The sequence below is a fragment of the Volvox carteri genome, assembly GCF_000143455.1.
Source record: "Volvox carteri f. nagariensis unplaced genomic scaffold VOLCAscaffold_40, whole genome shotgun sequence".
In the NCBI taxonomy this organism is placed as follows: Eukaryota; Viridiplantae; Chlorophyta; class Chlorophyceae; order Chlamydomonadales; family Volvocaceae; genus Volvox; species Volvox carteri.
The window spans coordinates 916,274-941,915 of record NW_003307583.1 but is presented as its reverse complement, the minus strand read 5'-3'; the positions used below and the strand labels follow the sequence as shown (position 1 = coordinate 941,915).

Genomic DNA, 25,642 nt, shown 5'->3' with positions numbered 1-25,642 from the left:
TTGCAGTGTCGCTCATGCCTGTTTGTCCTGCTGTGTGTCTGTCGCTCTGGCTGTCTCTGGCTGTCTATCTCTCTGCCTGCCTGTCTGTCAATCTATCTGTCTGATCGTACATGCTTTGGACGATATATGTGGCCTCCCGTCTCTTTATTCATATCTCCGTGACCTTCACCCTTGTTGCATGCATCCGTTCACATCGCTGTATGTACGTCCGTCGGTGTTTTGGGTGATCCATTGCCGTCCTGTACGATATTACCATAGGCTGTACAGCCGTACGGACGTGATACCGGATCTGGTTAGGGGACGTGTTCAAGAAGATGTATAGGCAGTGTGGATGATAGAGAGCGCTGGGGCACATACCATTCAGCCCTACTATGTCCCCATGTCGCTATGCTGATTGCATTTTTGCTGAGTGGTTTAACCATTTGGTCTATTATATGATATCTAAAGCTTCCATAAGATAGATTTACTCGTGGAATGATGTTTGCATCGGTTGCGGTTGTTTTGGACCAAAGGGTTAGTTATGTACTGACGCGTTGACGCGGCTCCAGGCCGCCGTGTTGCCTGCATTTGAAGTTATACTTAGGGTTTGTTTACTTATGCATGGAGGACACAAAATATGCAAAACTTTCATTAGGGGGTGTTACTCCTGTGCTTTAATGAGCGTCGTGCTTGAGCGCCTTGGCCGAGAAGGCCTGGGCGGATGACGGACTCAAGCCCAGTTGCCCTGAGCAGTTCAACAGACCTTTATTCACGTTGACAAACATATGGGTCTGCTTGAAAGCAGCTGCAACCTTTCAAATGTAACGAGTATGGAGGAGGGAATCACTCAGGGTGAGAGCTGAGAGGTGACAAGAGGCCCAAGTACGAAGTTGGACTGCCGTTGACTCACACCCCCTCAGCCATCAAGTGGACATAAGACATCGCATTGAAATTGATAACAGGTTTGTTAACTATTTGGCTTTGTCCCTGTTCAGATTGACGTACGGCTTCCTAGTATGACGTGGAATACCTCCTTATACCTCCTTAGGTGAACAATGTGACAGTAAAAAGTTGGGAACACCATAAGGAAATGATCCTGTCATAATGGCTGGATGACGCATATTCGTTTTCATTTGTCTAGGGTTCCTATCTTGTGAATGCGCAATACGCCGACACGAAGAATTCGCTGGGCCACAATTCTTGCTATGTATGTTTATCTCCTTCACGGATTCGCTGTCGTCAGAGCTGCGTGATTTGATTGGGTCTGCTTCGGTAGTAGCTGGCAGGGAACATTCTCTGCATAAGATAGGACTCTGTATTCGTTATTCTGTGGCAAACACCGAATATAAAAGGAAAGCTAAGCGCCGGATGCCAGTTTGCCAGAAGGTTTTGTCAAGGTGCTATCGAGGTGCTTTGTTCCCTAATCGTCAGCCCAGGAGCCAAGGATTAATACGCAGCACGTTGGGGTTAGTTGGACTCAATACCAGCTTCACTTTGACTCGTCGGACATATTGCGCTTCGCTACCCGGAACGGAACAAGCGAACGTCAACCGATTCCTGGTGCCTGCCCTTCTCCCTCGCCTCCGTCATGGGGGAAGCCATGTTGGAGGTAAGGATCTTGTTGCTGACTACTCGTGACTGTTATCAACTATTAGGATGCGACCTCAACCTTTGTTGGTCGAATGTCACAACTGCTCTTGCAGAGCGGGGTTTTCGCGCATGCTAAGGCGCGGGCGCTCCTGGAAGTTGTTAGGTTAGCTTTTGAAGGAGGCATTGGTTTTGAGACTGAATCTCTGGGATCCAACCCTGCAACGGCGCAAGGCAATTCTGAGGACCACACAGCCAACAATGGTAAGCCTCAAAACGCTTTGTTGCCGGCTTTTTCCGTCATAACTCTTCCAAGTAAACTTCGTTATCTCGTGTAGGCTCATCACGCCCGAAGATCAAGCATGCTAAGGAGTATGCTCAGCACCCCGCTCACGGTCCCCACAGGCCAGCCAGCACGGGCAGCAGCTCGCGGCTGGTACCAGGCGGACCTTGCATGTGGTGTGGGGTCACCGCAACGCCCCAGGTTTGTCGCGGCAGGCACCATATATATTTGATAACCTTAAACCAGCGCTTCGGCCTGTTAAGAACGAAAGGGCAACAGGATACATTCACAACCAACCCGGGTCACGTAGGTTGCGGCGTACGGGTATTGCTGGCTGAAGGGAGCCAGTTTCTGCATACCTTGTCACGTTATTTGACGGCATGAAGCCGTGGTTGCTGTTAAACCAAGGCGTCCAGACCGTAACTGTGCGGCTTCAGCTGCGCATCTGTCTGTGGCAAGCTAAAATTCAATCCTGCCTGCGATGAACCGCCGCCAACTGGAGTTCTTGTCAGTTTCTTGTGGCTTGAGGATACCGCCTTCTTTGGTGAACAAGCCGTTTTCCTGCGCTGCAATGGCATTTTGAACAGTGATTGCTGCTTTTGCTGCTACTGCTGCTGCTGCTGCTGTTCATGGCGTGCGGCTACGGCCCCTGTCCGGACTTGTCACCACGCTTTTTACCACCCATGGCAGTGGCGGAGGCCCCGAGGAACGAACAAGCTGCTCTGCAACGCATGCGGCATCTTTTTCACGCGTTACGGTCGGCTTCCTGAGAGAACCCACGTAAGAGGAAAAGAGACGACTCATGGTCGCGAGGTCGGCTTCAGCTGCTTTCAAAGTGGCAACAGCTGCTGTTCCCGCCTGCGCTCGTCAAGCTCGGGTCTCGTTCATGTGTCGAGTTCTGGTTCAATTGATTGATTGTTCTGATCGATTGTTGGATGTGAAGTGAAGTTAAGCATAACCTTTTTTCAATACCCCAATGCCCTCCTGTAATAGCTTAAGGAATGCATGATGCACGAGGGCAGGGTGTACAGTAGCAACAATAATGATGACCAGTGCATGTAACACCACCTAAACGCCTTAGAGGTCAGTGAACAGTGGACAGAGAGATGACCCGGAGCTGCTTTGTTGTTGCATCCAGGCAGTTTCAGGAGCGAGCCCTTTGGGATGCCAGCACTTCATCAGCGAGCGAAGAGGTTGAGCACCCCACAGCAGGCATGCCGCCTATGCAGCTTGCCTCATCTTTTTCCCTAACGTTTGTGATGTCCTTGTTGAGACATATGCCATTCTTTTGTTGTCACCGCGTCAGGAGCACATATGGCATTTTTTGTATCTGTCTACACTTCCTTTAAACTCGTTCCCTATCTTCCGCCCTGATGACAGCACGTGCACGCGGCCGTCGGCCAAGCCGCCGCTACTGAAACCACAGCTGGTGAGAGTGTAATTACCTCCGCCGGCGCGACCGGCAACGTGCCGCGTCCAGCTGCTCAAGGTGATGTGAGTCCCAGCCCTGTCGAACCAGCAGACAGGCTAAGTGCCAATGCCGCGGGTGCAGATCATCCACGAGGGCCACTTGCGGTCCCGGGACAACCCCAGGAACATCATCATCAGCAGCAGCAACAGCAGCAGCAACCACTGGTGGCATCACCACCTGCTCTTCCGACATGGCATGAGGAGCAGCAGCAACATACCGGCTCGGCCTTTTCTTTGCTCGAGGGAAAAGGTCCTCACAAGCGCAAGGCCCCTCCACAGTCAGAACCCGAGCTGCGACTGCGCTGCATCGAGGAGCACTGCCCCAAAGGCGCTAACCCCCTCTCAACCGACGTGGAATCTGCCGCCTCTCCAGCACCGCCGCCGGTGCCCAAATCACGGCCCTCGGCCCCCACCCAACAGCCTCGTCAGCTGTTCGGCCTGGCACAGCAGCAGCCTCAGTTGACCTCGGCCGCCGTAGCTGCTGACCAGTCTCCTTCCAGCTCGCTGACCGTTGCCCCGTTGGACTTGAACCTGCAGCGGATCAGCGAGATGCAGCAGCTGGGTCTACTGCGCCCGTCGTTGGCGGGACTAGGGGCGCCTCCATCCGTGCGCTATTTGCAGGACCCGGTAGTAGCGGCTGCTGCTGGGGGGTCAACGGGGACGGCGTCAGGCAGCTCCGCAGCGGCAACGTTGGCGGCGGCGGCGGCATGTGCGCTGAGATGGCTTCAATCTCCTGAGCTTATGGGCCCTGCAACTATCTTGCCGGCGATTTTGCCGGGGGAGCTGCTGGTATCGCCGTACGTGCTGCCGTTGGTTCGGATGCCAGGTGGCGCCGACGCCGCAGCGCAGCCGCCGCAGCCGCCACTGTACGGCCGGCCGGCCAAGCGTCATGAGCGTCTTCCGGTCGGTGAGTCAGAGGACAGCAACGTCAGCACGGACAGCCACACCGCTGGGCAATGCGACGCAGGGGGCACATCACATGATGAAGACGAGGGCGGTACCACCACTACCGGACCCACCATCACGACCACGACTACAACCGCAAACACGGCAAACGCCGGAACTGCGTCTAGCTCTGTCGTCGTTAAGCTGCCGAGCGGGCTGGCATGCTCGCCTCATGCCATGCCAGGGGGGACGCAATCCCGCCTACCAAGCAACCCAATATATGCACTGGCGGCTGCGGCTGCGGTGCTGCCCACGCTGGCAGATGCAGTTCCGGAGCCGTCGGATGATGGCCAGTTGCGTCATCAGCTTGTGCAGCTACAACAACAGCTGCAGCAGCAACAGGAGGTCATTTTCCTTCATGCATGCAAGTCAAAAGGCCCACGCAGCCGCGCCGCTAGTGCCACTCCCAGCTCCTCCACCCTGTCGTGATGCCGCGTCCTGTCGTGATGCCGCGTCACCGCAGCTGACGCTGCCTTGAAGGAGGAGTCCTTCGTGGCCTTGGCCCCATTGGCAGGAGCAACCGAGCAGCGGGTGCCGGTGCAGCCGCGACTGCTGATATGCCATCACATAACGCGGTATTATCACCATCAGCATAATTTTCGCACGGATTTTTGTAGTGCAGTGTCTGATGTCGCGGTATTGCTCCTGGCCCCTCCAAAGGCTCCCGTCCGTGGCTAACGCGCGTCCTAAGACACGTCATGCAAGGGCTTTGAAACTGTTTTCTGGCTTAATTGAGAAGTAAAATCTGGATGGTGGAGCTTAAGCTGGCGGACGAAACCTACTGCGACCGCAATGGCCGCAGCAGTTGCTCTGTCGGTCGCCGTAAATCTCTGCCTTGGTCTTAGCAGGAGGGAGGGATGATAGATGGTGCTGACGCGGGCCCTATGCGCAGCATCAGAAACGGGAAAAAGGGAACGTCAAGTATTACGGGGGCAAGAGGAGCGAAAATGACGTTCTGTACGAGCGCAGCAGTGTACCGAGTGTCTTGCAGGTGCGTATGGAGAGACCATCAAGATTCATTCAGCAGCAGCCGCACGTCGTGGTGTTTCTCGCCTGCGCTGTAAGAGTGCGACAGCCCGGTGATAACGACCGAAGAAATCTTTTTCCCTGCTGCCAGCAGCGTCGCGCTTTGTCGCTGTCTGTTTGTCTGTCTGCATCTATGTCTTTCTGTCTGTACCCCTTCTCTCCCCTTGTGTGCGCATGTATGACGCGTTGGCGCTGGGACTTCCCAGTCCGGACCTGCTCACGCCGATGTCAGCCGATGCCACTGTGGTCCCCGTATCCTATCACCCTGCATGGTGCATATAGAATATCTTAACGCCCGTTGCGCCCTTGCGAGGCGCGTTTTGCATGACCAGTTTTCCAAACCCCACCTTTTTCCCGAAGCTGCAAAGCTTTGGAACTCTGTTGCCATTCCCTCAAATTGCATCGCCATAAACTAATTCATCATTCCGTGATGGGACGCACCGAATGACCGGCATTGCCACATGAAAAGCGCGGTGCGTTTGGGGTGTGTTCGCGCACGCATTTTCGTTGAGAGCCCCAAGGTGACCGCCTACGGACGCTGGGATTCGGTCGAGAGGCCCGGTGGAGGAGGGGGAAGAAGGGAACGCACCTCGGGGTGGAGGGCTTGGGCATGGGAGCTGTAGTGTATTGTCGACGTCAAGCTGTAGGCAGGCTGGTGGTGTCTGCTTCAAGTCCGTGCCCGGCCTTTTACCCACTTCAGTATATCTGTATTCTGTTTCTGTCTGTATCATTAAAACGGTTTATATAGCGGTGTACAGGCCACAGCAGCAGCGAAGCATTCACATGCAAGGTGGCCAGAAGGCCTCTTGCAAGCGCGTTTCAAATGCCCCCGCTCTTTCTCAACATGTATGTCCATCTTCTTCGCTGCGTGCGCGTGCGATATGTGTGAGAAGGGATGTAGATCCAAATGTATGTGCATACCATGCAACTGCGTATACGGGTCTTGCAACACGCTTACTACCTTTTATGAGCGATGAGCGGTACTGTCAGGCCTTTAAACGAACCTAGGGAGTTCCAACTCCTTCCTTACCTGTACGTGACTCTCATTGTACCATAATTTGACCTTAGGCGTGGGTTCACGCTTTCTGTGTACATCAGCGTTTTTTTCGTTTGTGCCGTATTGTCGTACTACGATGATAGCTAATTTTAATGATATGGGTTTTATAACTGCAGCAGAGGCATGGCACTGTGGGCTGCCCCCGTGCCAATAGCAATACCATGTACGTATGAATGTATGTATGTATGTATGTACGCGTGACTTCGTGTGTATGTCAGGACTACGGTAGCAGCGTTCCTAGGTGTTTTCGGCTATATGCTGATAGATGCGCCTGTCAATTCCGGTCCTGGTTGGGACAGTATCGCCCATTTATAATGGGCGCCTTGTTTACGGCTTTTTACGGCATTCGTGCATACGGAGATGACATGTTAACGAGCTTTCGTTGGTGCGGTGTGTGGGTGGGGCAGGGTACCTGAAATGAGTATTGCCAGGGCGTGTGAGATGTGTACGTTTTGGGTCTAGTTACAGGGAGGAGTGGAAGTAACAGGGATTTGCACGATCCATCCCTTAGGATGCAAGGCAAACTCGTCTGTGTACGGCAAGAGTGGGATCCCGTTTGCGTACCGCATCCGAAGGGCTCGAGGTCGGGCTGTGTCGAGACGGTGAGTTGGATGTTGTATACACATTTATGCGGCTTCAGTCACAGCGAAAATGTTGTTAAGGTGCGACAGTGTGTCCCTGGAAAGAGGTTCCAGGACCGATTCCGACAAAGAGCGGGATGAGCATCCCTCGACAGTAAGAGGGTGGTAGAGCCTCCATGCCGATTGACGGTGATGATGGACCGACCCGGTTATAGTGAGAGACCTGTAAGCCGACCGACTAGGAGGGTGGAGTTGACGCCGCCGTTGATCTGGCGGCAGATTCCACTGGTGGTGCTGGTGGCAGTGGGTGCTGAACCCGAAAGAGTTGCTGACTTCGCAGGAGTCGGTACGAGTGATGAGAAGGATGAGGGTGCCCCGAAACATCGGGGGGAAGGTAGGGACTGCCATCAGGCTAGTGGCCGCGGGTCAAGCTGAACCCCGACAATCATATGTATAGCAGGTTGGATGGGGGCGATAAAGCAGCCCTATGGCCGCTGACAAGATTTCCAAGAAGGTGATGGGGTGTTCAGCATGTCACGCATTCCGTCAGAGATTCCGCAGCACAGCAAGCATTGATGCGGTGTGTAAACCTTTTGATTATGTTTCATGCAAGTTGCAGCCGGCAGGTGCTTTTGCATTGGTGTCCACATAACTGCTAACTGTATCCTTGCTGGCAGCTGGGCCATCCGTCACGTGTAAGGAAAAACCTCTTCAACATGGAGCATGTTTCTCCTTTTTAAATCAGAGTCTTATGGGTTTCCGACCCGAGTGATGACGTAAGGTTGGATCCCTTGGTAGTACGGATCGTTGATGTTGCACGAGGCTTCAGGTTTGGATTGGAGGAGACAATCAACCAATACATACATACATACAGTCATAGCAATAAGTTTCGCGTTGGGAACAAGAAACGGTAGTAATACACGTTTGAGATGGAATAAGCTCGCTAGTCACCTAGAAAGTGACCCCTGGGTCATGCGGCCACCTACTGCCTCACCAACCCCTGAAAGACGCGCTCCAAAAGCACACGTCAGCGGCGACATTTACGGTACATCAATAATCTCATTACCATTAGCATCAAGCAGTTTTGCTGAGTCTGGCTAACTAGTTCGGTTCGCCGTGTTTCGCTTGACGTCTTCATCAATTAAGCAAAGCAGCCCATAGCGACTTATCCGCCAGGTGGCCATACTATGGCCTCGCCTATGTTCTCTACGCGCGGAGGCGCTACCTTCGCCTACGAGTTCGAGATCGAGGGCGGACTCGCGACCGGAATTCCATCGGACGTGCACAGCGCCCGGGTGGCAATCTTTTCCGGAAAAAAGAAGCTTGGCGCATCTGAAGCGGTGAGACTCCGCGCCATCGCGGCCGGTTGTTTCGGCTAGCGCAGCGCGCCGAGAAAAAAACAAGAGTTTATAGTGAAGCGAAAAAAATTGAGGAAGCGAGCGCGCTCGAGGTCCCGACGTCCCCTGTACTGATTTTTCCCACTGCGACGTTTTCAAAAGAACAAAAGGAAATGAAAATGCAAAGGGACACTCCCACAACATCTAAACCAATTTTACATCGCGTTTTCATTTCTACCTTCTGCCATCTTTGACTTTTCTCGCTTGCTGGCCGTTGCTGCCCCTACTGGGCGAGGGAGCGAGGCCGTGCGGGCTAAAGGAAAAGGACGGAACAGTAATAATGCATCCGGATGTGTCTTTAGTCTAAACAAGGCAGCAATAATGCGGTGCGGTGTGACTTTGGTCATTACGAAGATCAGGGTCCTGTGTCCGCACGTCTACGTGTGTCGGTCAGTACCTAATAATCAACCGACGATGAGCCGCGTACAAGAAGTACACGTGCGCATACGAGTGTGTTTTGAAGACCTTCCCCCTCTTTCCCTCGCAGACGGAGCCTGTCGCCGCGGGAGTCCAGGGAGGGACGGCGGAGATAAGGCCCTTCCATTTCAGCATCAAGCTCCGTCGCGACCCCGCCAACCCCATGGCAAACGTCCTGAACCCCAAGGTGAGATGGCCGGGACTATCTTAGCTGCGAACAAATGCGCTATCACCGGCTTCCCGAAGCCGGAAAGCCTCATATGACGCCTTGATGGAAACTTGTGCGTGGCTGCAAGCAAACCCTAAGCAAGTCTGAAATTAAATTCTCTGAAGTCATGCAGAGTCATGTATAGCCCTAATTCCTCCACCGTTCCAATATCAACCTTAAAAGCACCTCAGAAATGGTAAAAAAAACTAAAAAAGTTAGAGACTCCATATTTGGACGGATTAACATCTCCGTCGCCTTTAAGCCATGCTAAAAGGTGCGGACCGAATAGCTCACTCCTTGAAATATGTTGACTTCAATCTTAATCTGCTAGCTGGAAAATTAAGCTAGAGAATTTATCGTTGACAATACCTCTTGCTATGGTAATAACCATAGCAACAGGAATATTATATTTTTTGCAGAGCAATGGCTCGTTTGTAATCGGTTAATTTTCCTAGCTTGGGTTTTTCAGTTAAAACATTTAAGCAAGTAAAGATAACAATATTTACATATTCCTACTTTGTTTACTATCATATACCCAAAAAGGTATGCTGATCAGAGCAGAGATAGTTGTCCAGGAAATAGAAGTTCCTGGGATGAAAAGAGGACAGCAGGTAATTGTTTATGCCAATGGAAATTATGTAATTATAATTTTTAACTTATATAATTTTTTAAAATGTTTATGTAACAAATTAGTGCAGCCAAAAAGAATAGCCGGACAGAAAATGCTTAATGCCAATTTTTTTGTAAAATACCCTGATAAGCAGGTAAAAGAATCAAAAGAAACATAATTTGTTTCGTCAGTTTGGGCAATGAATCTGGAAAATATCAAATAAGTTTATCTGCGTTTCGAGCACTCTGGGAAAAAGGGGGGGTCGAGATTCCATAAAATGAGGCTCTCTTTTTCCATAGAATGAGGTCCTATTTTTCCATAAAATGGCATGTCCTTTTCCATAATATCTCCACAATTTTATGGAATGCGGCCACGCCCCACTGCCAAAAAAGGCGGGCGGTAGCAGGAAGACGGTTGGTAACCTGTACGGCAGTACTACAGGGCCGAGAATGGTGGGCGGTTACCTGTACGGCAGTCCAGCTACCTTTCACACCGGCGCTGACCTTGAAGGCAGTCCACACGAGAAAAAAAGGCGGGTGTGACCTGTCATGTTAATCTTTATGCTATGTGTTGAAAGGTTACAGTGTAGGAGTTTTCTGGGCCCCTGGAACACAATGTCATTCCTAGCCACTATACAGCACCGTCCACCATGACTACAACTGCTGTACTAACTGTGAGTCCAAGGCCGGTGACCCCTGTCGCCTAGGCTCCCTTCTCGTCCATTCACACCAATACACTGCGCGAATCTGGTCCATCAATTCCACATCTCGGAAGCTAGCCATAATCCCCGGCTCCAAGCAATGTCATGGGTTCGCAGACATCGAACCCAGGACTTTGAACTAATGCTAAAGGGTGGCAGCAGCATGGACAAGAAACCCAACCAAAAATGAAGTACCATACCGCTATGGCCGATTGGTGATTTCTGGATTGGTGAAAGTAAAAAACGCTTCTAGAAATAATCTTAGGGACACCGGGATTGGTGATACGGTTTGGTGTTACCCCCTCCACTTTTTCCCATTGCCACCGAATTGGTGAAAGCCGCCAACCGGACTGCCCCCCGTTCACTGTGGGCCCTCCGAGGCACCCCAGGCCCACATCAACCAATCTGCAGTCGCATGTAAACGTTTCTAGATGCACGCCGTCGCATACAGCATCGCGCGCGCGTGCAGCAAAGTGACCCTTAAACTCGAGTCGTGTTTCTCAGTCGAATGAGTTTTATTTATTGGCCGGTCTTTCCCTCTGTGGCATATTTTGGGGCTATTTTTTGCATGCCCAGCTTCTCACTCGCTCTCCTCCGCAACAATAGCAACCAAACCTTTTACCACCATAAACCACCGGCGACTACCAACCAGCCCCTCAAACCACCACAACACCTTTACCCGCCGGTGGCAGATCGTCCAGCTCTGCCTGCAAGGCAAGCGCGATGGCGTCGCCAGCGGCGGCGGCGATGCCACTGCCAGCGGCGGCGGCGGCGGCGGTCACCCCCACCACCGGCGTCTGGTCCTCTCTCTGTTTGAGCGGTGGGAGGATCTGGCCGTGACCTCCCTGGACCTGGCGGCCCTGGCGAACCGCTCCGAAGACATCGCCTTTGGGATTGAGGGGGGTACGGGTACGGCGGGTACGGCGCCGGTTGTCCCTGAGCCCCGGCGGCACGTGATGTGGACCAACCCCGAGGCGGCGGATATCGGTCTGCAGGTATGTATGTATGTATGTTTACCGGCGGATGTTCAGGTTAACAAGGAAAACGGATGGAAGGAGAAAAATCAATCTCGGACGAAACAGTGCGGTATCGGGCTCGATGAAAAAACGGAATTAAACGGCACGCTGATGGCTGCGGCGGTGGTGTCGTGTGCTGTGTATGTATGTACATACACACACACCTCTTCATCACCTGCCTTCAAATGCTGTTGGGATTTCCCCCCACCCCCCCACCTACTTTTCTACACCTACCTTTTTACGGATTGGCAATGCTATTTCTTCTTTTTTAGTTCTGGCGGCTTAGGTAGGTAGTCTTCCGACATCTTCACCAGTGTTTTATTTTTCGTTTTGGGCCTAATACCCTAGAGTAATGAACTGGGTGTTTCTTGCGGTTACAATTCCTTTTTGTATAGTCGCTGGGGGGGCTGCGCCACCCCCAGACCCCCCCCTCAAAGGCTGTACGGTGTGCTGTAAACAACACCTGACGTCTGGAAACAAACATGCCGTACCACCATCGTTCTGTGCACCTAACAGCATTTGCGCCAGTGTCTCTGTGAGCAGTGTCTGCGGAGTTTCTGAGCCGTTTGCTTTGGTCAAGAATGAACGAATGCCCCGTTGACCTAAGTTGAATGCAACAGCGGGCCGTCTCATGGTGATATCATCAAATGTTTTATACATAAATAGTGTATAAGCTCCAAATGTTCAGCTTTATATGTGCAGAAGGCATTTGGGGCGACTTATGGCCGAAGTAATGAACCAGTACGGCCAACTGACCAATTATTCCATTTCTTCCAGGCTCAGACCCCCATTTATTCCCAAAAAAGTAATATATTACCAAAAAAAAACACTGATCTTCACTTCGTCATCCCGAGGTCACGGTCGCCTTTCGGTCAGTTCTACGTTTGATACTCTCTTGCCCTGGCAGCAGCTTCTATCGTGTGTGGTTCGTCTTTCCCACCCCCCCACCCCCCACCCCCTCGCCGCCATTCCACAGCTCACCATGGGGTCGTACGCGTATGAGCAGGGCCGTACTGCCATGCAGCGATTGCTTCATCCTCTCCATCCTCCCTCGAGCACCTCGACGGAATTGCCACCCACTGCTCCACCTGACGCGCCCATCTCCCCAGCTGCCGTACACGTACCATCACCGCTCGCCACGGGCCCCGCCGCCGGCCCTAGCGCTGCCGCCGCCGCCCTCTCAGCGCCAGTGGCAGCGGCGTTCACAGCCGGCGGAGAAGGAGCGGTTCACGGCGGGCGAGTAGGAGCCGGCGGTGGCGGTGGCGGCGGCGGTGGCGGTGGCGGCGGTGGCGTGGCAGAAGCTTCGGCGGTGGCGGGTTCGGCGCGTGATGGCGGTGGCGGCGAAGGCCGTGAAGGCGGAGGGGGTGGAGGCGAGGTGGCGGCGGCGGGTGGTGCCCCTGGAGCGGCGGGTCAGCCGCCGCCGGAGCCGTACGACAGCATGGCGGAGGAGATGGGGGGTGAGCGTGGGAGAGTGGGCACACTGTAAAACCTGGACCAAGCGACAAGCGAGCCGTACATCTGTATGTGCGTGTGCATGCTGTACATCCTCCAACCGCCATGGCGGTGGCGGCGGTGCATTTGTTGCCCGACGGCGCGGATGTGGCTAAGGACACGCCTTCAAAACACACACGAGTAACAACCCACACGCTTTCTGTCCGGGAATCACCCGTCTCCCTTGCCCTCCCAAGCTAATGTCGCACCGCTTCCCTCCCTGGATGAATCCCTTCCAGGAAACGACAACAGCAGGCGAGGGCTACAGCCTGGCGTACGGCTACCGTCCGAGATGCTGCCCCGTACACCACGTCCCTCCCTCGACGAATCGTACATAGCTGCTACCGCCAGCGCCCGCGGCGTGGGCGCTGGCGGCGGCGCCGCCGACAACGGTGCGCCGGTTGCGTTCCCCGCCGCCGTCAGCTCGTCTACTGTTCTGCGATAAGCGGGCCGTTGATCCGTTCGTACAATGTGTCTAAGAGACATTATCGCGCCGAAACCTGTACTTGAAGGCTCCGCTACGCTAACCTTAACCACCACCGGCAGGAGCACCCCCAGAGTAGCAAGACAAACGGCATATGGTCAAACGAGGGGTTCATACGTTTGGTGAATATGTTGGTTGGTGAAGGTGTTTTCACCTCGACGAAGGCAGCTGCATCTGGGCACCAAGTGGACCGCGCGCTGAGTCCGAAAGCGTGTCTCATGTGGTCAGGGTGTGGGGCTCTGCTTATGGGGGGAAGGAAGTGTGTCCAGTATGTGGTCAGCTCGTGTACACATATAAAGTATGTATGCAGTATGTACTTACATACTTAGTTTACATGCATCCGTACATGTCTTTATGCCCGTACATGTACCGGCAGGCGCCCAGATCGCGGCGGCTGGGCAAGGAGGGCTGGCGGCAATACCGGCCGCCGCCGCCGCCGCCGGCGGTGAGATCCTTGGGGGGACGGAGGCAAAGGCGGGCCGTACGACGGAGGAAACGGAGGCGGCCGGCGGCGGTCTGGGACCGCCAGACGCGGCCAGCGGCATTCCGGAGGGGATGGGCCTGGCGGCGGCGGCAGCGGCGGCGGCGGCGGCCGGGGGCCCGGTGGCGCCGACGTCGTCACCGGCGCGGGCGCCGGGGGAGGTGAATGTCGTACCGCAGCCTCAGCCGCTGCTGGCGGAGGAGGAGGAAGGCGTCGGTGGCGGCTACCAGCAGGGCAGAGGTCTGTCCAATGTCGTAAATGTTGTACGACACCTCCTACACGGCCTCTTGAGGGACGGTACTCACAGAGGGTGTCTGGCGGGAAGCTTCTAGAGTTGAATCCAATTAATTACTCTGCCGCTCCTGATCTTGGAGGAGCTTTATTTGTATTTGGCGGTTGGCAGTTGATGGCGTGATGGCATTTTTTCCCATCATTGATTTTTACCTTCCATCCACCCGCCGCTGCCGCGGCCGCGGCCGCTAACACGGACTGGGCGCGTATTGCCGGCGTGCTTTGCAGGTGGCTTTGCAGCCGTTGCCGGGGCGGGCGCGGCGGCGCTACTAGGCGGCACCGTCGTGAGCCCCGTCGTGTCGGCGGTGGAGCGGGGCGCCAAGGAGCTAGTGGGGGGAGTGGAGGCGGCGGCGGTGGCGCCGGTGGAGGGGCTGGCGGGGCTGGCTAAGCGGATGGTGGAGGCGGGTACGGCGGCGGCAAAGGCGCCGGCACAGGCTGCGGGCGGAGCTGTGAGCGCAGCTGGGGCCGCCGGGAGAGGTGCGGCTCCGGTGTGCAGCTTTGCGGCTTGTGGTTTGTCTGTATGTAGTAGATGTATGTGTGTGTGTTGCGGAGTTACACGAAGTACGGAACGGTACGGAGTTCAGTCCTCCGAATACAACTTGCGCCTGTCGCTTGTAGTCTTGTAGTTCGGGTTTGTCCTTGCCTCTTTTAAATGCATTGGATCTTTTCTGATTTTTCAAACGTATTTTGGATCTTGAATCCTGGCATCATGAGGACAGCTCTTACTCGTTTTCACATCATCGTGGCACCGAAACAGTATATAGCATTCCAATCTAGGTTCGTGTGTAAGCGGGACGGGCCATTTCTTGACAAAACCAAGTTTTGCTGTATGGCTTTTGCCTTGGGTCGCCCCTCCCCCTTCCGCCCCTTCATTCTGTCCCCAGCTGCGTTGACGGCCCCCGTGAGCGCCGCTGGCTCGCTGGTGAAGGGCGCTGCGGATGTGGCCCTGGGTGCGGCGGAGGTGCCGGTGGCGCTGGCGGTGGGAGGCCCCGGGGCGGCGGTGGCGGCGGGGGCTCGCGGGATGGAGGCCCCCCTGGAGGCGGGGCGGGCGCTGGTGGCGGGCGGGGCGGAGCTGGGAGCGGCGGTGGCGGAGGCGCCGGTACGGCTGGGGGCGGCGGCGGTGCGCACGGCAGCAGACGTCGTGGAAGGTACGGCACGAGATAGCACAACACGGTAGTACGGCATCGCGATATGTGTTGTTGTGCCTATGTAGCGTTCCAAGGGCGAATGGGAGGGTAGCCAATCCTGGATTATGTAGTACAGTGTACGGACGGCCTTCGCCTGCCCGAACACAGCAGCTTGCTTCATGGCATATGGCTATCGCGCCGCCGCTGACATCCTCATCGTCCGCTGCCTGCCCCTCTCTTCATCATCATCTGCTGATCGAAAAAACGCCCACTTCAAGGGTCTTTGTTTCCCCTAGCAGTCGTGGCTTTACCCAAAAGCTGCAAAAGTAACTATTTGCGAAGTGGAAAAATTTGTTGAAATTGATATAAAGTGCCTTTTGCTTGTTTCGTTTCCAAACAGCTTGAAGCAGCCGAGTTGCGCTCGCCGGTTGACAGCAGCTCTTTCGGTTACTGAAAAGTGCTGAATCTCTCTTCTTTTAATCCTCATCTCTTTTTTCCAACTCCGGTGTAAACGCTTAAGTCATGTAACTCTTCTTTTTAAGTCCTCACGTTCTTGCCGATACGGAGGTCGAGGGTTTCACCCGCTCGTTCACGTCAGGTATTGCGGTCGCACCCTTGGAAGCCACCAAGGCCACGCTGCAAGCCGCCACCGGCGCCGCCACCAAGCTGTACGAGGCGCCGTTGGAGGCGGCTAGGGCCGTCGGTGGCGCCGTCGGCGGCGGCGCAGCCGCCGCCGCCACGGCGCCAATCCGCGCCATGGACACCGCCGTACATGCCACCGTCGACGCTGTTACTGCGGCCGTCAAAGCGCCGGCGGAGCTTGCCGCTGCTGCCGTCGGCGGCGCTGTAGCGGCGGGCACGGAGGCGGTGGCGCGAGGCATCGAGGGGCTGGGCGGGCTGGCGGCTGGCGCCATCGACGCGGTGGCGGGTGCTGCCAAGGCGCCGCTGTACGGCACGGCGGCCGTCGCTGCGGGCACCGTAGGTGCGTACCTCTTTAGGTTGCGGGCACTAAAATTCTGTTGCTTTCCCTTTTGCTGCCCTTAGTGCTTTTTTCACTTTTTAAAACCTGTTCTTTTCCACTCGACCTGAAACGAGCGCTTATCAGTTCACACGTCGCGATATTTCAGTTACCCCCTTTCTGTTCACTCATGCTTTAGTACTAACAAACACTTTCCCATCGTCAACCGACGGTTGCTTTAAACTGACACACGTCCCAAACGTGAGGTCGTAATCCCGCCCAAATCGACTCGCTATCCCCAGCGGCCGGCGTTCGCAGCGCCGTCGCCTCCGGAGCGCCTCTATCGCTGGCGCCAGGGTCTCGCGAGTCCAGGGAGGGGGAGTCCGGACCGGTGGCGGCCGCACCCGCCGGCCCTCTCATTCCCGACGCCGCGGCGGCGGAGCACCCAGAAGACGCCGCCGCTGCCGCCGGGCCGGCGGCGCCGTACCGCCGGCCGACCACCGGGGACATGGCGCTATCCGCTGAGCGCCCTGGCCTGGGTGTGCCGCTGCAGCTGGAGGGGGTCGACAGAGCCGCCGAAGACAAGGGTGCCATTAAGGACGAGCGGGTCGATAGTACGACGACGGCGCTGGCGCAGGCCCAGCGGCAGGCGGCTGGTCGCGGTGTTGTTGAAGAGGGAGATGTGACGGCGCCGTCAGGTGCTACGGAGCACGTGGGGGGCCTGCAACGGCCGCAATCGGTGAAACCCCACCATGTTGCAGGTGAGGTGAGGGACGGGGGAGGCGAGGTGAGGGACGGGACGAGAGGTCGAGGAGGAGGGGGAGTACTTGGTTGCGCTATGCAGGATTCCTCTCTCCGGCGCCAGGTTGCAATGGCGACCACCCGCTGAAAAGTGCTCTGATTGTGTCGTACAAACTGAATGAACCGGCCAAGGACATGTCGTACTGCCGTACAGTCTGGGAAAGGAAATACCGGTGCACCCGCCTGCTCTCGCGCTCTCTCTTATTCCTGACAGATGAACGAAGGGAAGGGAAGGGACCCCGCGCCTTTAAAAGATTTGCTATAATGATGTACACTGTTAGATGCTTCGTCAGCTAAAACCTCGTGCACCCTAAAAAAACGCGTACGTATTCTGTCGCTCCAAACACACTCCTGAAACCTCATTAAGTGTTCCTCCCTCCCCCACCCCACAGGGGGAGTGATTCAAGGTGTTGCGGAGACGGTCCGCGCCGCCGCCGTCAGTACGGCAGCCGCCTGGGGTCTGGAGCCGCTGATGGAGGCGGCGGAGCGGGGCGCGGCGTCGCTGGTGCACGGCACCGCCGCCGCCGCGGCGGCGCCAGTCGGCGCGGCCGCTGACGTAACCAAAACGGTAGTGGAGACCTTTGCCGATACGGCAGCAAGTGCCGTACGGACGCTGGGCGGCGCGGCGGAGGGCGCCATAGACCTGGGGCGAGGTAAGGCCGGGGCTCGGATTGTGAATTGGCTTTTTGGCGGGACGGCTTCCTCGGCGGCGTCCTCCTCCACGTGGTCTCCGTGGCTGTTAGGGTTCTGCATTCTGCAAGGAAACGCCCTCCGCTATGATGCTGTTCTGTGTGGCTGTCCGCTATGATGCACAAACGAACATGACGCGTTGTTCTGACGTGTGTGCAACGTGTGTGGAACGTGGGGAACGTGTTTTTGAAAGGCAGGGTGAGGGGCTGCCAGTTTCAGGCAGTTTAGATCTGTCACCTCCTAGGACCCGCACGCAGTGAAGGCCCGGGGAAAAGGAAAGAGGGTTGTCAAGACGCCGAAGGGGGGGTGGAAAGGGGGTTAGCTCCTTGCACTTGCTGCTGCGGCTGCGGTTGATATTGCTGCTGCTGCTGCTGCGTCTACAGCTGCGGCTGGTTTTGACGAATATCAGTGCAGGCCTTGGCCCGAACGAACGCCGTTGTACGTTTTGGCTTTGATCATTCCCTAAAGGGGATGAAGGGGTTGCCAAAGGGGACAACCAAACTTGCCGACGTTTATCCTCAGTAGTCCATTCCTGTCCGGGGCCCAGTTTGCACTCCTCTATTTAATGCGTGCATGTACACCACACCACTTAGCGGATTGTGCGGTATGGTGATGAAGTGTAGCCCGCACAGTACACCAAGCGCAACCGATTTCCTTAGCTTGCGCTCAGACCAACCGGCTGTCTCGTCCCCTTCTTTTTTTCCCCCTCCCCCTTCCGCCCCTTCCTTTTGTCCCCAGCTGCGTTGACGGCGCCCGTGAGCGCCGCTGGTTCGCTGGTGAAGGGCGCTGCGGATGTGGCCCTGGGTGCGGCCGAGGTGCCGGTGGCGCTGGCGGTGGGGGGTCCCGGGGCGGCGGTGGCGGCGGGGGCTCGCGTGATGGAAGCCCCCCTGGAGGCGGGGCGAGCGCTGGTGGCGGGCGGGGCGGAGCTGGGAGCGGCGGTGGCGGAGGCGCCGGTACGGCTGGGGGCGGCGGCGGTGCGCACGGCAGCAGACGTCGTGGAAGGTACGGCCATCACGGGGTAGTACGGTATCTAAGTATCAGTACGTGTGTAGTACGTGTGTAGGGTTCATGGTTCATAAGGTATCAGCCTCTTTTTTGCCTTTCTCCTTTCCCCCTTTTCGCACTTTCACCACTTTAATCTTTTCATGATGCATCTGCCGTCGCTACCTAGCCGCCGCGGCGCTACCTGTGCGGGCCACCAAGGCCACGCTGCAAGCCGCCACCGGCGCCGCCACCAAGCTGTACGAGGTGCCGTTGGAGGCGGCTAGGGCCGTCGGTGGCGCCGTCGGCGGCGGCGCAGCCGCCGCCGCCACGGCGCCACTCCGCACCATCGACACCGCCGTACATGCCACCGTCGACGCTGTTACTGCGGCCGTCAAAGCGCCGGCGGAGACCGCCGCCGCTGCTGTGAAGGGCATTGTTGACCTGGGTACGGCAGCGATGACAGCACCCATTGAAACCGCGGGTGCCGTACTGTCGGGCGTGGTCGACACGGCAGCTGCCGCTGCCGCGGCGCCGGTGCACGCTGCGGCAGCTCTGGCACGTGGCGCTGTTGGCGCCGCCGGCAGCCAGGTCCGTACTTCCGGTACGACACAGGAAGTGGCAGGCGGCGTGCTGGCGCTGCCGGGGCGGGCGGTACGGTCACCGGGTCGCGCCGTGTCGGGGCTAGCGGGCGTGATGCTCGCCATTTTCGGCTTAGGTGCCGGTAAGTGATTACACTAGGGTATTTGGGGCGGGCGGGAGGTGGAAGGATTTGTAAAATTGTTGCCTATTTTAGTATTGCTCACATGAGTCTTGTAACTCTTGCAATTTTTTTAGTCAATTGGAATTTAGCGCTTATAGCTCAAGCTTTTTAATGATTGCTCACGGTCTTGTTTCTCCCGCTTTGTTTTTTATGAAAGGGGTGGATGGCTGGGAGTGTACGGCTGTGAAGGGCACACCCCGAGCTAGGTGTGCGGGTGCGGGGGGAAGGAAGTGCAGTCGTGAGTTTTGCTGATGTTTTTCCGGTGACGCTTTGCGGTGGGGTGCCTTTGTGTCTTAGGGTTTAGCTTTTCTGGTTCAAAAGCTATAAACGCTGAACTTTGATAACCCTGATGGCAAACCGATCCGCCATAGGAGCCATGGTTGGCGTACTGTACGGCATATGGACGGCTGCCGTTGGGACGTTAAGGTGGGCGCTGCAGGCCGCCGGTTCGGTTGGTCGTACACCTAGCTTCGAAAGCATGCCGCTGAGGACGGCGGCGGCGGCGACGGCGTTTGGTGAGCCAGGTCTGCCGCCGCAGCGGCGGCGGCCTGGACTTGTACAACGGCTCTTGCGCGATGCCACGTCGACGGCGAACTGGGCGACTGAGGCGGTATTAGGGGCCTGGATGGCGGCGGCGGCACTGGCTGCAGGGCTTGCGAGTAAGGGAAGGAAAGGGATAGGAGTAGGGAGGATTGCGGGGTTGGGGAGGTACGACTGTGTTGCGATGTGGTGTGTGTATATGTCTGTATGTGTGTGCGTCTGTCTGTGTGTACATGAGTATGCGTGTATGTGCGTGTAGGGGCTGGAAAGGGTGGAAGGCACTGGCCGGGCTGACTTCGGGGTGCATAGTGCTGGCAGGGGACAGGGGACAGGGGCAGAAGGAGGGGAAGGAGAGGGGGGGGGAGCCCATGAGATAACCGTTTAACACATCTAAACACTTAGGAGGGTACTTATCATGGAAGTCCCTCCCTTGAAATAAATATAGTTTTCAAATCAGTAATATATAAGTAAATAATATATAATAAACTATAAATTCACATCTATCTCTGTTCCTCTCCTAACCGTAAGCCACTTTTTGTCGTATACGGACAATGTACGAAATTTTTGGTCGAACAGCGTTATTGGGCCGTTGGATTGTCGACGAGACGAGTCCGCTGTGGGCGCCCTTCAGCCCGGAGATGCATGAGGAGAGGAAACGCAGTGCGACGTATCGCGCTGCTCTGGGGCTCGGCGGCGGCGGCGGCGGCGGCAGAGGCCAGCTGCCCAGCTCCGACGTCGCTTTCGGCGATTTCGGCCTCGGCAACGAGCAGCAGGAATACAATACAGACGAGGAGCTGGACGACGAGTACGGCAATAACGTACGTACGTACGTACTGCGTTCAGTCGTGTCTTTCCTCAACGCGCATATGTCGCCTCCACACTGCATGAAATTCTCGCGTGCGCGCGGGGTTATGTGTGGGATAAAGCAGCGCATTATCTTTCGACTTCTTATCTCGACTGTTAGTAAACATAGCGTACCTCAGCAGCCGTCACACCTCCTTTAGCAGTTCTGCAGTTTTTTGCGATTCTACTGTCGCTGCTCGCTGCAGTTTGTCAGGGGAAATAGTGGTCTTGCTTGTTGCTGCGGGTGTCAGCCCCGCAGTGCCGTACTCCGTACCCCAGGCTGCATTCCTCACACCCGGCCCTATCTTTTTCTCCCAACCCCCTTCTCCCCCTCCCTCCACTTGTCGTACAACTCAGCTCCGTGCCTATCACGAGGGCCTGTTGGGCCTTACGCCCCCCCGACCCCCGCTTCGAGAGAGGCTGGCGGCCGTACAGGCCTCCGTGGGTCATGGAGCCGCCACGGCGGGTTAGCGCCCCGGCTTGGGGGGGGGGGGGGGCAGGGGGGAAAGGGGGGAGGGGGGGAGAGAGGAAGAGGGGAGGGGGGAGGGGGTTAGGATTGGGATGGGCGTGTTTGTGGAGTTAGTCACTGAGTAAGCGAGTGTGCAGGTGCCCCAGCAGCACCGCGTGTCGGTCCAGGTTGGCGAGAAAAGCGATACGTGTTGTGATGCGCTTATTTAGCCTCCTCCTCTCGCCTTTCCCACGGGGGGAGGGGGGGCCCCCTTGGCATCAGCTTCACTCGTTCGTAAGTTCGTCTCTAACCCCCCATTGGGGGACTTCTCCAAGGTGTCAACCTGTCGGGGGGGCCAACGGGGGTGACGGTCACCCGGTGACCTCCCGCCCTCAGGCGCTCTGGCGCACCGCGGCTTGCAGCTGACGGAGGGGGTGGTGGAGGGGGGGGCGAAGACGGCACTACTGCTCGGGGCGGTACCGTTGGCGGGCACAGCGGCAGTAGCAGGTACGTGAGCGTTTGAACACTGCTGACGCCTGGCTGGGCAGTAGCAGGGCAGCTGTTACGCTGCTGTTGTCCTGCTGCTGCTACTGCTGCTGCTGTTGTCCTGTTCACCACTGCGGACCACCCCGATGCACCCCCAGGGGGTGGATGCCTGCTGGCATGTTTTGCCCCTGGTAATGTCGCCCCTCGTAAGGGGACTGTTGCCTCGATGTCGCACCTGACGTTCCTTCTCACGTTGCGTTGCGCAGCTATTAGCTGGGCGCGCAAATATGCGAATATGTTTCCATTCACATATCGCATATTTTAATTGTGCGCTTTCACTTTACTAGAAGTGCTTGATCCGGAGCCTACAGGAACAGCAGCGGCGGCCGCACTGGGGCTGCCAGCTTTCGGCGCGTACGGAGCTTATGCCGGCACGCGTGCTGCCGTACATGGCACACACCGTGCGGCACAAGCCGGCGGCACTGCGGCTTCGTGGGTGCTTCACCTGGCCTGGGAGGTGGTGGAGTGGGCGGTGGATACGGCAGGTAGGCTAAGGTACTGATTACTGCTGGTGCACATTGCCAGAATTTTTACGTTATGTTACGAATCGGTTGGTCGGTTCGTTGATTCCGTGTGACCCGTGGGGGAAAGGGGGAATCGTCAGTTTAGGTTCACCGTATTAGGTGCGGACCTGTGCAGGGATGGTTCGGCCCGTAATAAGACTGTTTCGCTCAGATGCTCAGCACTGGTAGTGACGCGCACGGATACTGCAGAACTCTACTCGAAAACGGGAATTTGCGTGTTTAAAAGACATCGTTTTATTATGACGAAAAAACTGTGTGCTTTCAAAATTTCACATTTTGTGTTCCATCTTGTAATAAAACGTTTATCTCATCATCATATCATCATCATCATCATCATCATCATCATCATCATCATCATCATCATCATCATCATCATCATCATCATCATCATCATCATCATCATCATCATCATCATCGTCGTCGTCGCCCTTCCTTAGATTTCATCGTGCCGAGGAACACATACAGCCTCCCTTGCTTGTCGTACCTATAATTTCCGTGAAACTTCTGTGCGCTCTTGACACCCTATCCCTCAACTGCCTCTTGAGGCCCTGAGCATCCTTTAATCGGACCCCATGTCGCAGAACGGGTGTGGAGTACGTGGCTCGGGATGCTGCTGCTGGCGGCGACGCTGAGCTTACGCATGGCGGATCGTACGGCAAGGGTGGTGGCGGGCGTGGTGGCGGCAGTGGCGGCGGTCCCAGCGGAGCGGTTGGCGCACCGGCGGCAGGCGGCGGCAGTAGTGGGGTGGCGGCGGCCCGGCGTCGGCACCGCCGTGCCAGGTAGGTTGTGTGAGCTTTTTGGAGCCCATATGCATAGAGGTCCGAAGGATGTCTTGGGTTGAAGCTACTTCGAGACTTCTTGTTGCCTGAAATCCATAAATATATATATGTGGATTATAAGGCTCTTTTATGCCTACAATGTAATAAATAGACGGTGCCCTTCTACAGGTTGTTTTTATTATGGATTTCAACGGCATTTTGTCTTTAATATTTAAGTGGTTTGGGTTTGGATCGGAACATCATTTTTATTCTACCTCGTCACAAATCTACCTCGTTCCGTGGGGGTTCGTCCTTTTCGTTGTATTCCGTCCTCGCGTTGATACCGCGTCCCTAGGCCGCATGCGCCCCAAACCCTACCACCAAGGTTTTGTTATGGGAGAGCCAGCTCACTAATACACATGCTTCACTGCTGCTGCTACTGCTGCTCCTCTCTTACTGCAACCTCCGCAGCAGTTGCTTCCTATTACTAGCTAGATTCTCGAGCGTGAGACACGTCAGCACAGCCCTGTGTGGGGGGACGGGGGTGTGTGGGCGTGGGCGTGGGCGGGGGGGTCTGCAGCTAGCTGCTCCAGGATATAGCACGCTGCTCTATAACAAACTAGGAGGCCCTCCGGTCCACTCAAGGATTGGAAATCCTGACTGCCTCGCCCTGCAGCTGCCGACGGCGCGCTATATACGGCGCCATTGCCACCGCCATAGAAGCCCAAGCGGAACCGAAAATGGTTTAGATAGTAACCGCTTTCCGACCTAAACTCCTCCTCAACCTCAATAAACCGCTTCTGAACCGAACCAACCGCCCCGCAGGCCCGTTGAAACATATCATGTTGCCCTCCGCCGCGCGGGCACTGATAATATCCAGCGGCGGCGGCGGCGGAGGCGCAGGCGATCTGTCGCGGTACGGCTCATCCGTCTCCGTACCTGAGCGAACGCCGTCGGAGGCCGCGTCGATCGGCGTCAGTGTCGGGAGCGGCGTCAACGTTGGCAGCCACGGCGGAGGCGGATTGCTGTCGTACATGCTAGCGCCGATGGTGATGGCTGCCGCAGCGGCGCTCGCCTGTGCAGACTTTTGGGCCTGGCGGGTACGACAGATGATTGCGCGCATGTGGTACGTCACCATCGGCACCAGGGCGGCAGCGCTGCAGCCGCCGCTGCACGTACAGCCGTACCGCCGCCAGGAAGAGCACGCCGGCGGCGGCAGCAGCGGCACCGCCGCCGCCGCCGCTGCCACAGCTGCATCCAGTGCGCCTTCTTACTACCCGCCAGCTTCGTCGGTTTCCGCGGAGGCGCCCGCTGTCTCCACATCCGGGCTGCCGCCGACGGGGGGGCCGCCAACGGCCTTTCGCCTCATCCCGCCCATTCCTGTAGCCTACCCAGGACTAGGCGGCGGCGGGCCTCCAGGAGCAGGTACCTACGGTGCTGGCAGCGGCTACGGTCACGACAAGGAGTCCTTCGCATCCCCTGCTGACGCCTTCGCCGCTGCGCTGGAGTTTATGGGAACCGCCACCGCCGGCAGGCTCGGCCGCGCAGGTGGCGGCGGTACCGCCGCCGCCGCCGCCGCTGTGCCGCAGCACCGCCGCAGCAACGCCCACGACCAGCTTCCCTTCGAGCCGCCGCCGCCGCCTGCGCCGCGACCGGCGGCGGCAGGGCACACCAGCGGCAGCACCACCGACGGTGACGTGGAGCGTGCTCGGGAGTCGTACACAAGTCTGAAGGACCGGGAACGGGAGCGCAGCGTCGATCTGGATGTGCTTGACGCCGCGGACGGCGGTGGAGCCGCCGGCGGCACCCCCGCCGCCAGGAGCCGCCACCGCCCGAGCGTCGAGAACCACGAGCACCAGCACCAGCACCAGCACCCACGTCATCATTGGGGCGTCTTTGACAAGGCTTTACGACGCGACCGTCGCATGTCGGCGGAGGCGGAGGTTGACGTGTCGCAGCAGCTCCGTCGTTCTGACGCCGCGACCAGCAGCGGCGCTCTGACGCCTCCTGGCAGCGGCGGCAGTACGACGGCGGCGGCGGCAGCCGGTGCTGACCGGCAGTACCCCGCGGGACCTATCGATGCTTCTGACGCCGGCGGCGGCGGCGGCGGCGGTGTTCCTAAAGCCCACGGCAGGTTTTTCGGCTACACGCCTCAGACCGCAGGTTTTAATGACGGCGCCGCTGCAGCGGCCGACGGCGGGGAGCAGCAGCAGCAGCGGCAGCGTCACGCCAAGCACGGAGCTGGTGTCGCTGGCGCGCTGGCAGGCCTGGTGGGTAAGTTTACCGGTGGCGGCGGCGGCGGTGGCGACGGTGGCGACGGTGACGGCGGTGGCGACTACGGCGGCGGCAACCACGGCCGCTCGCACCACGACCAACCGCAGCAACAGCTGCAACGGCAGCGGGACGAGGAGGTTTCGGAGCTTCAGAAGCTAGGCGGACCATTGTACCATCACAACCACGGCAAGGTGCAACACTTTGGCGACATGGACGTGTACGAGCGTGGTGGAACGGCTGTTGACCAAGGCCGTACGCCCGCGGTCACCGGCGCCAACGGGAACGGGGCGAAAAAGGGACTCACGCTTGGTGCCCAGCCAGGAGTATAAAGGAGGGATTATGCTTTGCGGCATATTGCATTCCGGC

General features: G+C 57.0%; 2 protein-coding genes across 2 annotated transcripts; both read left to right on the top strand.

Annotated features, from left to right (window-relative positions):
* Positions 1-1,567: 1,567 nt before the first annotated feature.
* Positions 1,568-19,768, top strand: VOLCADRAFT_94929 (uncharacterized protein; the record flags this gene model as incomplete). Its single annotated transcript, XM_002954118.1, has 22 exons — positions 1,568-1,588; positions 1,683-1,830; positions 1,972-2,050; positions 3,230-3,278; positions 3,443-4,226; positions 4,728-4,801; positions 5,157-5,255; positions 7,208-7,322; positions 8,147-8,268; positions 8,813-8,929; positions 10,953-11,255; positions 12,253-12,733; positions 13,106-13,159; positions 13,628-13,972; positions 14,252-14,500; positions 14,908-15,171; positions 15,749-16,132; positions 16,411-16,869; positions 17,302-17,562; positions 18,338-18,601; positions 18,771-19,171; positions 19,715-19,768. The coding sequence occupies 22 exons, from the start codon at positions 1,568-1,570 to the stop codon at positions 19,766-19,768; spliced, it is 5,127 nt and encodes a 1,708-aa protein (XP_002954164.1).
* Positions 19,769-20,434: 666 nt separating this feature from the next.
* Positions 20,435-25,605, top strand: VOLCADRAFT_94928 (uncharacterized protein; the record flags this gene model as incomplete). Its single annotated transcript, XM_002954117.1, has 7 exons — positions 20,435-20,701; positions 21,084-21,192; positions 21,571-21,681; positions 21,819-21,866; positions 22,008-22,205; positions 22,790-23,023; positions 23,828-25,605. The coding sequence occupies 7 exons, from the start codon at positions 20,435-20,437 to the stop codon at positions 25,603-25,605; spliced, it is 2,745 nt and encodes a 914-aa protein (XP_002954163.1).
* Between the last annotated feature and the right edge of the window lie 37 nt (positions 25,606-25,642).